Source organism: Oryzias latipes, chromosome 4 (assembly GCF_002234675.1).
Source record: "Oryzias latipes chromosome 4, ASM223467v1".
Lineage (NCBI taxonomy): Eukaryota > Metazoa > Chordata > Actinopteri > Beloniformes > Adrianichthyidae > Oryzias > Oryzias latipes.
In genome coordinates, this window is record NC_019862.2 from 8,840,791 (window position 1) to 8,857,196 (window position 16,406).

A 16,406-nucleotide genomic window follows, 5' to 3' on the forward strand; every position below is an offset into this window, starting at 1 on the left:
GAAGGGGAATGTCTGGAACGAGAGGTAGGTTAGACTTTCAAAATAAAACAGGAAACCCCACACGAGACAACAGGAAGCTTGACGAGACATGAAAACAAGACCTCAGATTATGGCCGGTACATTGGCTTAACATTGAAACTAGATGCCCCTGGAACGTGAATCGCATCTGGTGTGAAAGCAGCCCTATCGCTTGTTTTTGTCCTGATGATGAATCAAAGGTTTGTTACAAAGAAGTCAGCGCAATCATGCAGAACATTTGGGTTATGTGTCTAGACCTTCTTTTTTATAACCCATAAAAGATACTAAGCCTTCACATCCACATTTTTTTCTTTTTTGCACTGAACCTAAAAATAAAATTAAAGCTTTACATTTTACACCAGTTTTAAGATCAAATTTGTGAAAAGTTACAGTTTGGGTATAATAACACACTTACTCTTAATTCAAAAGTTATTTTTTCAGCTGTTAAGGTTTCAGTTATGCAAATGTTAGGATTTAGAAGGGTTTTTGGTCAAAAAGAGGAGTCAAAGAGCAGTTCACGCACGGGTGTTCCTCACCAGCTTTTAGGAGAAAAACCTGAGACTTATGGGAAAAGTCCTGTGCAGATGTTTGATGTTTTATATATAGCATGCATTTTGTGTTGACACACTTTTATTAAAGATAGCCCAAAAAAAGATTATTGTTTTGTTGGTCACAGGTACGGTGGCCGAGAACCGCCATTGCAGCAACAACAAAAAAAGTGCTGCAAAAAAAAAAGTTACAGCAAACATAAAAAAATACAACTGCAAAAACAAAAAAGTACCTGCAATTACCAAAAAACCGCTGCAAATAACCGCCATCACAAAAAAAGTACTGTAAATGTTGCAAAAAAGTTGCCTCAACATCAAAAACACTGTAAACATAAAAAACGTCTAAGGGAAGTGAATTTTGAAAACAGAAGTGACGTCACGACTGATCGGAGATCAGTTTGCAGATTTATACACCAGAAGTGCATTGGTTTTTGCTATATTCCCTGCTGCGACAAGGAGCAAAACAGGAGTACGAATCAGAAAACGGACGAGAGAGTGAGGTAAGTGAAAATATTAGTGTTCATTGTTACTATATGTGTACTTTTGATGTTATTGATTAGGCCAGGTAGCCTCAGGTTTTATGTTGGTTTATTGTTAGCTTCGGTTAACGCTCAGACAACAGTGTACAGAACAACCACGTTCACGCCAAACGCGATTCACGGGGCAAATTTGCGTTTGGCGCCTGTCCTTTGCTGCGCGTCGAAGTCTCTGTCCAAAAATGTGTTTCTGTGCTTGATAATACGACCGCATATGGGAGGAGCTTTCAGCTAAAAACATAGCTGAAAACTAATGTTAAACATTAGCTTTCAGCTAATGTTTAACATTAGCTCAAAGCTAGCTCAAAGCTAATTACCCCTTAGCCCGACAGGCGCCAGTGGGTAATGGTAGCGGTCCTGAACCTTATACAGGAGTTTTACTAGTAGTTACTAAAATCCTTAATTTTTTATAATAATAATAATGTAAAATAACAGCATTACCATCCATAGGAACCAAATTAAGAGATTTTTTTTTTTTTATAGATTCAACATACTTTTTAAATTTCACAGTTTGCAGGCATGATGATGGGTTTGTCATCGGTGTATTCTCATTTAAATGTAATATTTGGCCAGAATGAAAATTAAATTGAGTAAATAAATACAATGTCTTTTTTGTGTTAAAAAATCAACAAAAAACAAGAAGTAATGGCTAAAATGTTAATGTAAATTAAGTCCAAAGCAATCTAATTATACTTTTTTGTTTTTGCAGATCACAATGCATTGTCCTTTTTGTGGACACCAGCAGCATTCTAAGCCAATGTTTTGCTGTTCGTGTGGAAAGAGCATTAAATTCCTTTGTGATGTTGATGATGACAAGCCTGGCACAAGTAAGTTTAAAGTTTCTTTCTGTCTTAAAATTAGGCTTATATACTTTACACTCTGTATACTTTATGAGTATAGTTGAGCACACTGTGTTTCTCTGTCATTTCTTATTGACAATTGGACCTTTATTTGAAGGTGAAGCTACTGGAAAAAGTATGTTTGAGTCATTTCAGACTTTCCGGAGTCTGAAGGAGAAAGAAAGACGAGGATCTTTCAAAAATAAGAAAAGATCACTAAACGACAACCTTAAGCTTGTGAAGGTAACTGTTTTTGCTGATATAAACTAATAACTTGTTGACAGTCCATAGTATCATGTATTTATAGCGTCACTGATCTAGTTAACGGTCAGTATTTCAATTTTTCCCTGTAGGTTTCAGTAGGTCTTATGCGGCTACAAGATGGTGGACTGAAGGCTGTAAGAGGATCAGTACTTCCCCTTTTGGTGCAACCAGAGGTGGATGCAACCGCATTGCAGAGAGCAGCTGAGCAAAAGCTGAAGGCCTTCCACAGAAATTTACCAAGTGGTCCTTACTCACTGCTCTACCCTAACGGTACAAAGATTTGTAATGTACCGGGAACAGAAGTACCTTTCACTCTAAAAGAGTACAAGGAGGCATTGGGGAAGGCCTACCAAAGGATCACACTCTACATTTGTACAGCTGAAGATTTCTTTACCTCTTGTAAGTAATTGTGAAATAATTGCCAACCAAGAAGAGATTTTTAAAGTGATTGGTTTTTTTCAAGAAAAATTGTCTGTCGTTTTAAGTAGTCTAAATTGCTCTTATACTGTTCTTGTACTTCACAGCTCAGGAAACCATGAATCTGACTCATCAGATTCAGAAGTGATCATCAGGAGTCAGAGGTCTAAAGAATTCAATACAGCTGACACATTAGTGAGTGGTACTTTTGTTGTTACAGTTGCAATGCTTTAAATTCTAACTTAAAGAGAAAATGCTTCTAAATCTTACATGGAAGCCATAATTTTGCGATAAAACATACAAAAATGTCATTTAAATTATGGAAAGATGTTGCAGTGTCCTGGCCTACACATATTTTACGAACTTAAGAAAACAACTTTTTGGGAGAAATTATACTATGAGAATGATCATTCCTCCTGTGTTAAATCACTCATAATAATATAACCCAAAAAATGTTGTTCCAATTTGTTCAGCTCTAGATCTATTAATCAGATCTGAAGCACTCACTGATGTATATTAATATATACCGGTAATTTTTTTTCACTTCCAGCTATGGGAACCTGCAGATGGAGAACCAGGCACTGATTCAACAGCTCCTGTAATTGTGGCTTCTAAAGACAGTCTATGGTTCACACTTTGCCTTGTCTGAAAAGGCTGTCACACAATCAGTGTCTTCAACTACATAAAATTATGTGTCACACTGACCTACAGATCCATGTTTGTGTAAAGTAGAATAGTCTTTTCTTTCTAAATCTGTCCTATTTTAGCTACAACTTAAAACACTTAATCTTCTGTAACCTAACCTTGTTATATTTGTTATTCATATCTTACTTTCTGACTTACAGGAGGTCCCAGGAACGTCATCAGGCACAATGGAAACTACATGCTATAGGTATTAAATTTTAATTTCTATAATTTCATGATTAAAACATCAACAAAATAAATTTATGTTTCAATTTCTTAGTAAATATACTGAGCTTTATGCGCCCATTGTAATTGAGGATGACGATGACTCAGACAGGGTTGAGAGCAACCATGATATTTCAGAAGATGAAGGGTAAGAAACTATCCGCTAAATTCAACTGTGGTTATTATTTTTCCTTGTCTAAAATGTCTGCTATCCTGTACCATGTAATATAGTCATGATTTATCTGATGACAGGATGGACAAACCATCTATATCTGAGATAACGGCAAACCTGGCCCTTGAGATCGACCATCGAGCTGTCAGCAGATTAAACATCTGTCGCTCAGACATCTGGAATGGAGCAGTCAGAGGATTTAAAAGGGCAACATTTTCAGAGAAAAAAGACATCTTAGTGAAATTCTCTGACAATGAAGGGACTCTTGAGGAAGGTATCGATACTGGTGGTCCCAAGAGAGAATTCCTCTCCCTTCTGATGAAGGAGCTGAAGAAACGGCCCATATTTGATGGACCCATGGAGAGCCGCTATCTGGTCTACAACTCAACAGGTTTTGTTTTGTACAATGTCTTAAAGGGAAAAACGAACACATTTCAGTCATGCAGTGTTTTTTAATATGGAAACTGATGCAATACTTTTAACTCTGAATTTTCTTGGACAGCTATCCTAGAGGATGAATACTATTTAGCAGGCAAGATGATTGCTGTGTCCATTGTACACGGCGGACCGGGTCCAAATTTCCTCTCAAAGAACCTTATCAGTTACATCTCAGGGCAGGACAGTTTCAAGGCATCTGTAGGAGAGATAACAGATGAGGAGATAGGGAAAGTCCTAAAAGAGGTATGAGGATACTTGATAGAAGAGTGTGAAATTCTAAATATGAGTAAGGAGCGTTATGTCAACTTACACCATTCTTTCAAATGATCCATATGGCACCACCGCTTTTATAATTTTATTCATATTTGAAATGTGAAGTACTCTTTTGTCTCTGCTTTTAGATTCAGAATGCACCTTCACGGCAAATTCTGCAGGACTTGATGGTGCAGAACAGTGCCATGTTGCAGACTGCTGGTTGCTTCAGGCGTGTTGGGTCATGTGAGGAAAAAACACGGCTAGTAGAGGAGTATCTGAAGTGGTACATCATCCACAGGAACAGCACAGCAATCCAGAGGTAGGTTTTCAACATAAAAAATTTGTTGTCCCATTTTCTTGCTTGTTTACTTCCACATGATGCACTGTAACTTCATGTCCATATTATATTTATATTTCAGATTCAAGGCTGGACTTGAAACGCTGCAGTTCCTGACAGCTCTGAAGGAGCATCCAACAGTTCTGACTCCTGCTCTCTGTCACACTGAGGTGAAGCTGTCTGCTGGACAGGTAGAAAATCTGTTCCAGCCAGTACTCAGTCCACAAGGCAGCAACATGAGGACTCAGGAAGACAAAGCCAGGACTTACTGGGCAGACTATCTTCTTGATTGTGAAGGTAACGGAATGTACTTTTTTTGTTTTTATACAAACAAATTATTTAAATGTTTTGGTGCCTATATTAAGCTCTTCTAACCCTTGCAGAGTAAACCATCTCTATATATATGATTATGTATTACCTTTAGCACATTGATAAGCTTGCAGGAATGAGGATGACTTGATTTCTGAGACTCACACTTACTCTCTGTGTGGGTGTCGCAAAATTCATGACGTAATCCTGGAGTTGGCCTAATCAGGGTGCCTGCATATCACCCACGAAAACTAACAACATCCAAACTTTTGCAAAGATGGATGTGCATATTATTCATAGTAAAGGAAAGAATGTAATCGAGCAAAGAGCAGGTTTTTAGAAAATTTCTTAGAAATGCGTGACTGGTTAACATACCACTTTGAGTTGTTTTTCGTGAAAAGTTATTATAAATACACTCAAAAGTCCTTTCTCATTTTCTTTCCTATGCTCTAATTTTAGAAGATAACAGCGCTGTGACCTTGGAGGAGGTGTTAATGTTTGCTGCAGGTGTGCCCTGTGTGCCTCCTGCTGGTATGAGTCCTCTGCCACGCCTTCACTTCATGTCTCCCTCAACTTTTAAATTCCCAATGGCGAATACCTGTGGCAACATTTTAAAGATTCCTCTTTTGGACTCCTATACTGCCTTTAAAGCCAACATGGACTTCGGAATAAAGAATTCCCCTGGTTTTGGGTGCTTTTAGAGCAATGGATTTGTTGTAAAAGCTATTGTTGCCACACCTGTTTAGTTTTGTTTCATGGCACAATGTTATATTTTCTCTTGCACTTTATAAAACACAAGTTGCACTGAAAAAATTGCATTTTTATTTATTATTTATTACTCTCTTGTTGTAGTTCTCCAAATAGAGTTTCATGCTCATCCCCACCTGGAGTTGCTGGCACTGGCATGATGCTGGTTAAGGTTTGGGCAGATGCTGGGAAACCGCAATTACTTCCATCAAATCTACAAGCAAATACAGAAAAGTGTTAATACTGAGCAACACATCAAAAAAGTTGAGCCTTCCTGTTATATTTTTTGTTTTGTTTTATGGTCATTCTAATTATCTTCACAGAACAAGAATGCAGAGACACGCATTGATCTTAGGCCGAACTAAGTATCAAATATTTGAGAAAGTACTACAAAACTGGAAAAGTGTATTTTAAAGTTTACGTTTTATAATCAAAATTATATTTTTATAATCAAAATTATTAAATCCATGAGTGCCAGCATCTGGGGAAGGTGGTGGAGAAAAATACTCAACCTAAAATAACCTATAATACTTAAATTAAAACAAGTGACTTCAGGAGTTGAAATCCTTACAAAGGACCTAATTATACCACAACCCCCACCCCCAATACACCTGACAATGTTTTGTTCTTATTAGTAAATTGGAACAAAGACCAAAATACTATAAAGAAAACTGTTAATTCTCACCTTTGAGGTAAATAATACATAGCCTCTGGTTTACCAGATGGGCACAGGGATTGGCGAACAGGACGAATGGTGTGCGTATTCCAATAATGCTTGTATTCATCCAGTTCTTTCCGCAGAACTCCCAGGAAGCAGTATCGCACCAAATTTGTATGTGCAGGGCTGCCATTGAAAAGATGTCGCTCCCTCAAGTCACTGAGAAGATCCATCCAATATTGGCTCCTGCATAGAGATAAATATTTGTTACACATATGAAGGTGAATACGTAGAATTATGTTTTAATTGAATAAAGTATGCTTTTGATATGTGCCAAAGAACTTGGCAGAATAATAATTAAATATAATTCATTTATAATAAAGAATTTTGATAACAGAAAAACATGATGTGGATGCATTTGGAGAATGCATATTTATTAGCCTACATGCATACAGCAAATACAATAATCAAATAAAACAAATAAATTGAAAGCAAGAAAAACCTTTGTTTCCGGAAGTAGGACCACCAGCTTTCAATCCGCTGGTTTGATGTTGAAGTTCCATACATGTGGCTTTTAGCACCTGCGAACTCATCTGTATGCTCTGATCTCAGGGTACAGTGAAGGGCGGCCATTGTGCCATTTTCAGTGCCACAATCTGTGCGGAGCCGCTTTGGAAAAACTCCATGCTCAACTACACAGTTGACATAGTATTGAGCAATTACTGAAGGGTCGTTGTTGGTCTTTCCGCAATTCATCCACATAATTTTTCTGGAGAAGCCATCAATGCAGCCATTTATTGCAATTCCAAAAGGTTTTAATTTATCATACCCATCAACGTGCCAGGTTTCGTTTAGTCCCATTGAATGATATGCCCTTCGAACAAATCTACGTCTGCTGCGATTCTCTGTTCCAGATGGATCCAGCTCTGCCATAAGGTGCATCACATCATCTCGTCTGACGACAAAAGAGTGTTTTTGTTTCAATATCTGCCACATCGCTCTATATCCTAAAAGATGGCCTGATCCCTTTAGCTCCTCAGAAATAGCTGTCCTCAGAGTAGCAATTGGAGTGTAGTTCAGTCTTCTGGTCAGGCCTGCATCTTTTAATCTTCGTTCTAGATTGCGAAGACTGACTGATATGTTGTGTTTTGATTTCAGTAAGTCGACTATTATTTCATAACTATGGCCCTCTGTGAAATATTTTTGGATAAGTCCATCCAGTGAAGTAGCTTCATGACCTGAGGGTTTAAAAGGAGGATACTATATTAGAGGCTTCTAAATGACTAAGCTAGGGAGTAGCTAATTATTTATTGTTACATTATAATTCAAAGATGTAAAGTAAAATGGATGTATATTCATATGATTCATATGATTAACAGTCAGAAAAAAATGTACCTTCATCTTGAAGACTCAATAGGAACCTTACATTTCTGTAACATGAGCAACAGTATACCAGGATGCATGGAAGGTTCACCCCACAGAAAGGACAAAACATGACCTGTTAAAGGATAAAGCAGAGAAAGTAAAGTTTAAAATTCACTCAGGTACTTTCTCAAAAATCCCTCTCTTTAAATACATATTCATTTAATAAAATGCACAATATATAAACCCAACCAATTCATTAAACAGTATCATATTTGGCAAAAACAAATAAGAAGAAATTTGCATCAACAAAAATATTTCACTTACCGGTAACCTCCCTCCCCATTAAAAAAATATTTACAGACAAATTCCACAACACCTGCGTCTTCCATGCGTTGTAAGTGAGATAAACAGACACGCTAAATGAAGGGATCAGGCTAAAAACATTAGCTGAAAAAGGCAGCATCTCTCCGTCTGCCAGTCAGCGGCGGCGCTGGCGGAGCTCACTCGTTCGCCCATGAACCCTGAATGGAGACGTGATTACTGATGTTTCTGTAGAACTTTTAATAATAAATGAATCTGATCTCTCAACACCACCTGCGTCTTTCATGCGTTGTAAGTGGGATAAATAGACACTGCTCAATGAAAGGATCAGGCTAAGAACATTAGCTGATAGCTAAAAACATTAGCTTACAGCTAATGCATACGGCCGCAGCATCAAGCACAGGGACGCATTTTGGACAAGCAGCCATCAGAGACTGCGATGAGAGGCGGCAGACGCAAATTTGCCCCATGAATCGCGTTTGATGTGAACGCAGCTTGATTAGTGATCTTTCTGTACGAGGCCCACTGGGAGGAAATGTAGCTTGTGACCAAAGAGAAAAGCCCTTCTGGCTTCCAAGGCCAAGCCCAGCCCAAGTACACTACAAGCCCCACGGACTGCCAGGAACAAAGCCCAGCAGACCGCCCGCCACTGCGCCAACACCTACCGACTGAACCTCTGCAGCAGTATCCAGTCAGCTGCAGAGACAGGCAATGCAAGAGAAATGTACGAGGGCATTAAGAAGGCAATAGGCCCAACCCTCTCCAAGATCACACTCCTCAAGTCCAAAACGGGCCAGGTGATCACCGACCAGGGGAAGCAGATGGAGTGAGCTGTACGCAACCCAAAACACAGTAACTGACGCAGCTCTCAACTCCATCCCGGACCTGCCAGTCATGGAGGAGCTAAACACCCCACCTACTGTGGAAGAACTCAGCAAAGCCATCGACGGCCTTGCCTGTGGGAAGGCACCTGGGAGCGACGGAATCCCCCCAGAGGTCCTAAAGAGCGGGAAATCAGCCCTGCTTCATCCACTCTACGACCTCAAAGGTGACAGGAGCGACAGCAACAACTACCGGGGCATTTCCCTCCTCAGCATTGTTGGCAAAGTGTACGCCCATGTCGCCCTTGTCTGCCTGCAGGGCCTTGCCTCCCGTGTTTACCCATAGTCCCAGTGTGGCTTCAGGACTGGCCGATCTACTGTAGACATGATCTTCTCCCTACGCCAGCTGCAGGAGAAGTGCCAGGAGCAGAACCTGCCACTCTACATCACCTTCATGGACCTCAAGGCATTTGATTTGGTCAGCCGATGCAGACTCTTCAGTTTGCTGCGAAATATCAGTTGCCCCCGCACCTGCTCGCAGTGGTCATATCTTTCCATGAGAACATGCACAGCACGGTCTGCTACAATGGTGCTACATCTGAGGCCTTCCCCGTCAGCAGTGGAGTAAAGCAGGGCTGTGTCCTCGCGCCTACACTCTTCTGCATCTTTTTCTCCATGCTCCTTCAATATGCCTTCAAGGACTGCAGCGAGGGTGTCTACATCCACACCAGATCGGATTGCAAGCTCCATAGTCTAGACTGTCATCGTGCCAAGACTAAAGTCACAGAAGTACCATGTACTGGAGAAGTTGCTTGTTTTTGTGTCCCACAAGATATAAACGTTATCTGCCATATTTAACTCACCAAGTCAGTCAATTTTCCGTTAATTAATGATGATATCAATTTCGCTATTATTATTATATTCGCTATTGTCTCTGAAGAGGAGAGGTCTGTTTGGCTATGTATGTGCACGGGAAGTGGGGGGGGGGGGCGAGACTGTTGGCGCGCTTAAAATTAATTAAATCTGAGCTAGAGCGCCCCGACTATCGTGTCAACCTGCTGCTACGATGACCGTATTTTGCGCTCTCTGTGTAGAAAACACTGGAGGGGAGCGGGAAAAAACGACTCGCTGCTGCAGAGGATATGAACAGGTGAACACGTAGAGAGGAAAAGCAGGTAGAGAGGCGGTGGAGGGGCTTTGGCTTCAAACTCTGTCAAATGGAAACACGGGCGTCATATTTAAACACAGCTTTCACTGTAGGAGTTAAAGCAGAGACTTTCTCTGGGAGGATCTTATGAACTCAAACATTTATTTAATTTGTTTTATATTTACATCATGACAGCAATATGTCAAAACATTGCTGTTTATTATTCTTCTTTCTTATTTCTTCATGTATTTTCCTTTTAAGTTGGAAAATGTATAAAGTAAAATGTTTTGTTAAAAAACCTTGTTGCATAATGAGGAAATAAAACACTTTATGTTCTTAATTTGTTATTTATTTTTCGTCCTCAAAAAATATCGATAAGAGTATCGTTAAAATACCGGATCGATAAGCAGTATCATTAAGAGTATTAGTACCGTTAAAACTTCAACGACACCCATCCCTACTAGGAAGGATAAAACCCCAGAGAGCCCCAGGACCTGACAACATTCCTGGCTGTGTCCTGAGGAACTGTGCTGATGAGCTCACAGATGTCATCACCGACATCTTCAACCTCTCACAGAGCCAGGCTGTTGTCCCAGCATGCTTCAAAGCCACCACCATCATCCCGGTCCCAAAGAAGTCATCTCCCTCCTGCTACCAGGCCAGAACCAGCAGACTCAAGTACAGTTTCCTCCACCAGTCGATTAGGAAACTCAACTCCCCTCCTGCCCTACCCCCTCTGCCCCCTCCACTCCCTGCTACAAACTTATACTGAAACGCTTTCACTCCTGCTTCAGAACATCATCTTCACCAAAGACTGCCATCACCGACTCATCTACGTACTGTTCTTAGCACTGTTGTCACTTTAAACTGCCACTTTAACCATCTCATTGCTCTTTTGCACTATTTAGATGGCTGTTATTCTTCTCATTATAAGTGTTATTTTATCTATTTTATTTTATTATTTTATAAGCTGCTTGCACTGTGGGGCGAGAGGAAAGTAATTTCATCTGTGCTGTATGTCATGTGTATGCAGTATATTTGACCATAAAGCTGACTTTGACTTCTACCTTCTTTGAAGGCCCAAAGCGCTTTACAGTCACAGACCCATTCACCCAATTCAACCGGCTCCGCTGACGAACACTGGCGCAAACCTTCCACCAGAGGGTTCAGTATCTTGCCCAAGGACACTTCGACATGGGCACATGAGCAAGGCGGGAATCAAACCCGCAATATTATGATTGGAGGTCGATCTCCCTACCACTGCACCATGGCCGCCCAATGCAGGTAGCACTTACCCTTCAGTTAGCAGTTACCTTATCCATTAGAGGAGATGGCCAGTGAGCAAGTTCTATTGGATGAGGAGAAGCGCTTGATACTGCTGCATCACCTTAATTAAAAAAAAAAGAAAAAAAAGAAAGGGTTAGGGGTTGCACTGCAGCATGTGGGAATGTTATGCATAATGACATGACTGTAATACTAATGAAAAGATACAAGAAAACGTGAGAGAACCTCATTAAAGGTATTAACATCATAACACCTGATCTAATATTTAAACATTAGTCTGGGGAAGGTAGGGTAGGGGTCATTACATTAATAATTACAATGACAAAAGGACATTTTAATTAACTGACCTGATGTTAAAACTCACATTGCACTTGCCTGGCTAATTATTGACGTGATGCTAAGGGCTACCGATGCTATCAATCATTCTGCAACAGCAAAGAATATTGACTGGTGGAAATCATCTTTACTTTACATACCTCTGTCTTTTTTACATCTCTCCTCCTCTTTTCTTTTTTCCCTCCCCTGGGGACCAGGACGTTTGGAAATTTTGACAGTTTAAGTGAATGAATATCAACTGGAAGGAAAACTTAGCAGGCTTTGTTATGCAGATTATTTAATATGGGCTTATAGGTTATTTATCAAAACATAATAATGACCAACTAGTCTTAAGAATAGCTGAAGCATTGATACAGTTAATGAAAGTTGCCCTTTTTGTTCTTTTTCCATTCTGGCGCCCTCTGAATGCGCAGCCCCCTTACCATTGGCCAATACTTCCTATTCTACAGACCGGCTCTGTGCACATCCATCTTTACAAAAGTTCGGATCTTTGCAAAAGTTTGCACAAGTTCAGATGTTGTTTGTTTTCGTGCGTGAAATGCAGACACGCAGCCAAGGTCGGCTCTAGGTTGACGTCATGAAATGGGCGGCACCCATTCAAGAGAACTGTAAGACACGTCATTAAGATGGGGCCACTCCTCTCTATGACCCTCCACAGAAAACCTTGTATTCAAGCATATGGGACTAGGGCCCTCCTTTATCATTATTTACAGATGATGATGTAAAGTTACTTACATTTGACATTTAGATGTTTAGATTACGCAGAAAAAAAAACCCAGTGACAGTCATGTAAGTCTTTTCAAAACTGAAACACAATGGCAGTTTTTACATTCTGTTTCATTTTCAGTATGCTATCATTTCAAGCCTCTAAATAAGAGTATCTCTTTAAATGCTTGGAAGAAAGTGTGAAGTTAATGCATGACTTGCTTCCATGCAATTACATTTAAAATAAATATTTCTTTGCTTTATGATCTCCTGATTATATTTTCTCTCAAGCAGCGAGAAGAGTTCACAGTGGCAGTGGTTAAAAGGGTTTTAACAAAACAGAAAGAAGCACTAATGCTCTTGTAATTAACCTTGCCACAAACAGTGAAGTGCAGACATAAAATGAGAAGCGCCGAGGGGTCAACATTGTTTGAAGGCACTCACTGCTCTGTGAATGCAACCTGCTTTTATTAATCACTAAAAACACATGTAAAATGAGGGCAGCTGCATTTGCATTCAAAACAGACTAATAATCAGTGAGGGGGGATATCAAAGCCCCGCCAGGCCCCTTGATCCATTTCTGTGCTTAAAAGAAAAACCACCATGCATCTGCCAGCAAATTGAAATACTTAAAAAAAAATCCCAACTTGGTTAACTTAAAGCAATTTAGTTGACACATGAATGTGTGCTTACAATGGAATTAATAGAATTCCGCTTTGTGTCTCCTCTCCTCTGAGGGAATATTCATTGTGCATGAATTATGAAACCCCTGCACAGACAGCTGCAGTAATGAGGCTGAAACAACAACGAGATCGGGTACATTTTTAAAGAGGTAACTTCTTTTGTGGACATGCAGTTCAGACATTAATGATTTAGCTGCTGAGATGGTCCAAGCTTTAGACAGGACTGCTTGGAGTGAAGTCAAAGGTTTTAGCCAGTAAACATTATGGGGCTGACAATGCTTGCTGGCTGCCCATGTAAAACTGAGGAGATTTTAGCCTGTTTTTTTTTTTGTGTGGTGTTTTTTACATATTCTTGTTGCAATTTCTCATGACGGAGAGAAAAATTAAGCAAAAATTGCCCTTGTGAGTATAACTTTCTTCAAACCATTGTCTATAGACAGACGAAAAAATGCTGTTGAAAAAAGCTTGTAGCAGTGATGAAGGTGCAACAATCGCTCCAAAAGCTCTCTGCTTTGCTCCATTCTGATGCATCAACTTGCAGACAAATAGATCCATGTACGTCTATGTTTTCCTTGTCCGAACTGGCATCTGGCTCAAAACTGTCAGGCTGGATGGCTCCAGCATTGCTGGCCATTTTTGTTGCACTGCTAATGTTAAGTTGAAGTTGTGAGGGATTATAAGCTATCCGGGGAGCGGGTAACCAGAAGACATCGGGAAGAAGGAACGGGCTTACTACTCACCAATAGTCCTGCTCACTACTCAGAAGGGAATTTCTGATAAACCCCTACCGTTTTGAAGAAACTATGCCCTAGAAAGCAATTTTTTTTATTTGGGTCAATATTGGCATAATCATAATTAAAAGACCACTGGAAATGCTTTTGAAATAGATCAAAAGATAATCGGAGTGAGACTTTTCATATACATATACAGTGACCAAAAATATAAACGCAACACTTTTGTTATAGCTTGTTATAGCGACCATTTTTTATGGTATGAACTCAAAGATGTGAAACATTTTTCACATAGACAAAATAACCAGTTCTCTGAAATATTGTCCACAAATCTGTCTAAATCTGTGATAGTGAGCACTTCTCCTTCGCCAAGACAATCCATCCTACCTCGCAGGTGTGCCATATCAAGATGCTGATTAGACAGCATGATTATTGCACAGGTGTGCCTTAGACTGGCCACAAGAAAAGGCCTCTCTGAAATCTTCAGTTTTGTTTTATTGAGGGGGTCAGGGGATTCAGACAACCAGTCAGTATCTGGTGTGACCACCATTTGCCTCATGAAGTGTGACACATCTCCTTCGCATAGAGTTGATCAGGTTGTCTATTGTGGCCTGGGGAATGTCGGTCCACTCTTCTTCAATGGCTGTGCGAAGTTGCTGGATATTGGCAGGAACTGGAACAAGCTGGCGTATACGCCGATCCAGAGCATCCCAAACATGCTCAATGGGTGACATGTCCGCTAAGTATGCTGGCCATGCAAGAACTGGGATGTTTTCAGCTTCCAAGAATTGTGTACAGATCCTTGCAACATGGGGCCGTTCATTATCATGCTGCAACATGAGGTGATGTTGTTGGATGTACGGCACAACAATGGGTCCCAGGATCTCGTCACGGTATCTCTGTGCATTCAAAATGCCATCAATAAAATGCTCCTGTGTTCTTTGCCCATAACATATGCCTGCCCATACCATAACCCCCACCAACACCATGGGCTACTCAATCCACAACATTGACATCAGAAAACCGCTTACCCACACGACGCCACACACGCTGTCTGCCATCTGCCCTGAACAGTGTAAACTGGGATTCATCCGTGAAGAAAACAACTCTCCAACGTGCCAGACGCCATCGCATGTGAGCATTTGCCCACTCAAGTTGGTTACGACGACGAACTGGAGTGAGGTCGAGACCTCGATGAGGACGACGAGCATGCAGATGAGCTTCCCTGAGACGGTTTCTGACAGTTTGTGCAAACATTCTGTGGTTATGCAAACCGATTGTTTCAGCAGCTGTCCGAGTGGCTGGTCTCAGACGATCTTGGAGGTGGACATGCTGGATGTGGAGGTCTTGGGCTCGTGTGGTTACACGTGGTCTGCGGTTGTGAGGTCGGTTGGATGTGCTGCCAAATTCTCGGAAAAACGCCTTTGGAGACAGCTTATGGTGTAGAAATGGACATTCAATTCCCTAGCAACAGCTCTGGTGGACATTCCTGCTATCAGCGTGCCAATTGCACGCTCCTTCAAAACTTACGACATCTGTGGCATTGTGCTGTGTGATACAACTGAAGATTTCAGAGTGGCCTTTTCTTGTGGCCAGTCTAAGGCACACCTGTGCAATACTCATGCTGTCTAATCAGCATCTTGATATGGCACACCTGCGAGGTGGGATGGATTGTCTTGGCAAAGGAGAAGTGCTCACTATCACAGATTTAGACAGATTTGTGAACAATATTTCAGAGAACTGGTTATTTTCTGTTTGTGGAAAATGTTTCACATCTTTGAGTTCATACCATAAAAAATGGGAGCAATAACAAAAGCGTTGCGTTTATATTTTTGGTTAGTGTATATATGTGTTTACCCATTTTAAAGGGTCTACTTTTTTGTATTACAATGGTAATTCCTCACGAAAAACAACCCCAAAGGGTTATTTTTCTCCTTTCAGACATCTCTGAGCATTCCTCTTAAAAACTTGCGCGCTTTTTTCATGAGCGAAACGTAGAGATGCTGCCGAGGCCGGCTCTAGGTTGACATAATGATATGGGCGGCACCCACACGGATGGATGTGCCTTAGAGATCGAGTCCTCTTAGAGTAATCAAGCATCTGCTTTAGCATCAGCCCTGTCTCTATTCTTATAAAATTGCACTTACCTGACCCTTTTCCTGTCTGGTGGCAGAATACAGAAATGAATCTGCATAATCTACGAAAGAATGCGATAACCCGACTGTGTGACGTTTAATCCTCCAACATATCAAATCATTTGTTTAGTCACGCTCGAGCTGGAGTCAGTTCACTGTGGACATGGACACAGAAACAGTACACTGCATGGCTGAAAGAGCAGAGTGAGCTCTCTGATTTCCTCAGTGCCAATGGTGTCGACACAAACAACTCCACTGTTCTGTGTTCAGCCGTGTTAGGTCACCTGAAGCAACATTGTTTACCAGATACTTTCACATTTCAGCGCAGTACAATCAGGACAGAAATTGATTTCTTGGCCATTTCTCAATTCTTTAAAGTCTAAAGTCACAGATCTTAATAAGTCTGAATCAGAAACATCCATAGATGTTTT

General features: G+C 40.6%; 1 protein-coding gene and 1 long non-coding RNA gene across 2 annotated transcripts; both read left to right on the forward strand.

The window, feature by feature from the left end:
* The first annotated feature begins 3,183 nt into the window (after positions 1-3,183).
* On the forward strand, positions 3,184-3,656 carry LOC111947357. Its single transcript, XR_002873170.1, has 3 exons — positions 3,184-3,220; positions 3,468-3,514; positions 3,587-3,656. It is a non-coding gene; the product is annotated as an uncharacterized LOC111947357 (long non-coding RNA).
* Positions 3,657-3,758: 102 nt separating this feature from the next.
* Positions 3,759-4,477, forward strand: LOC111947356 (G2/M phase-specific E3 ubiquitin-protein ligase-like). Its single transcript, XM_023954137.1, has 2 exons — positions 3,759-4,094; positions 4,206-4,477. The coding sequence occupies exons 1-2, from the start codon at positions 3,785-3,787 to the stop codon at positions 4,388-4,390; spliced, it is 495 nt and encodes a 164-aa protein (XP_023809905.1). The 5' UTR covers positions 3,759-3,784; the 3' UTR covers positions 4,391-4,477.
* Positions 4,478-16,406: the final 11,929 nt, after the last annotated feature.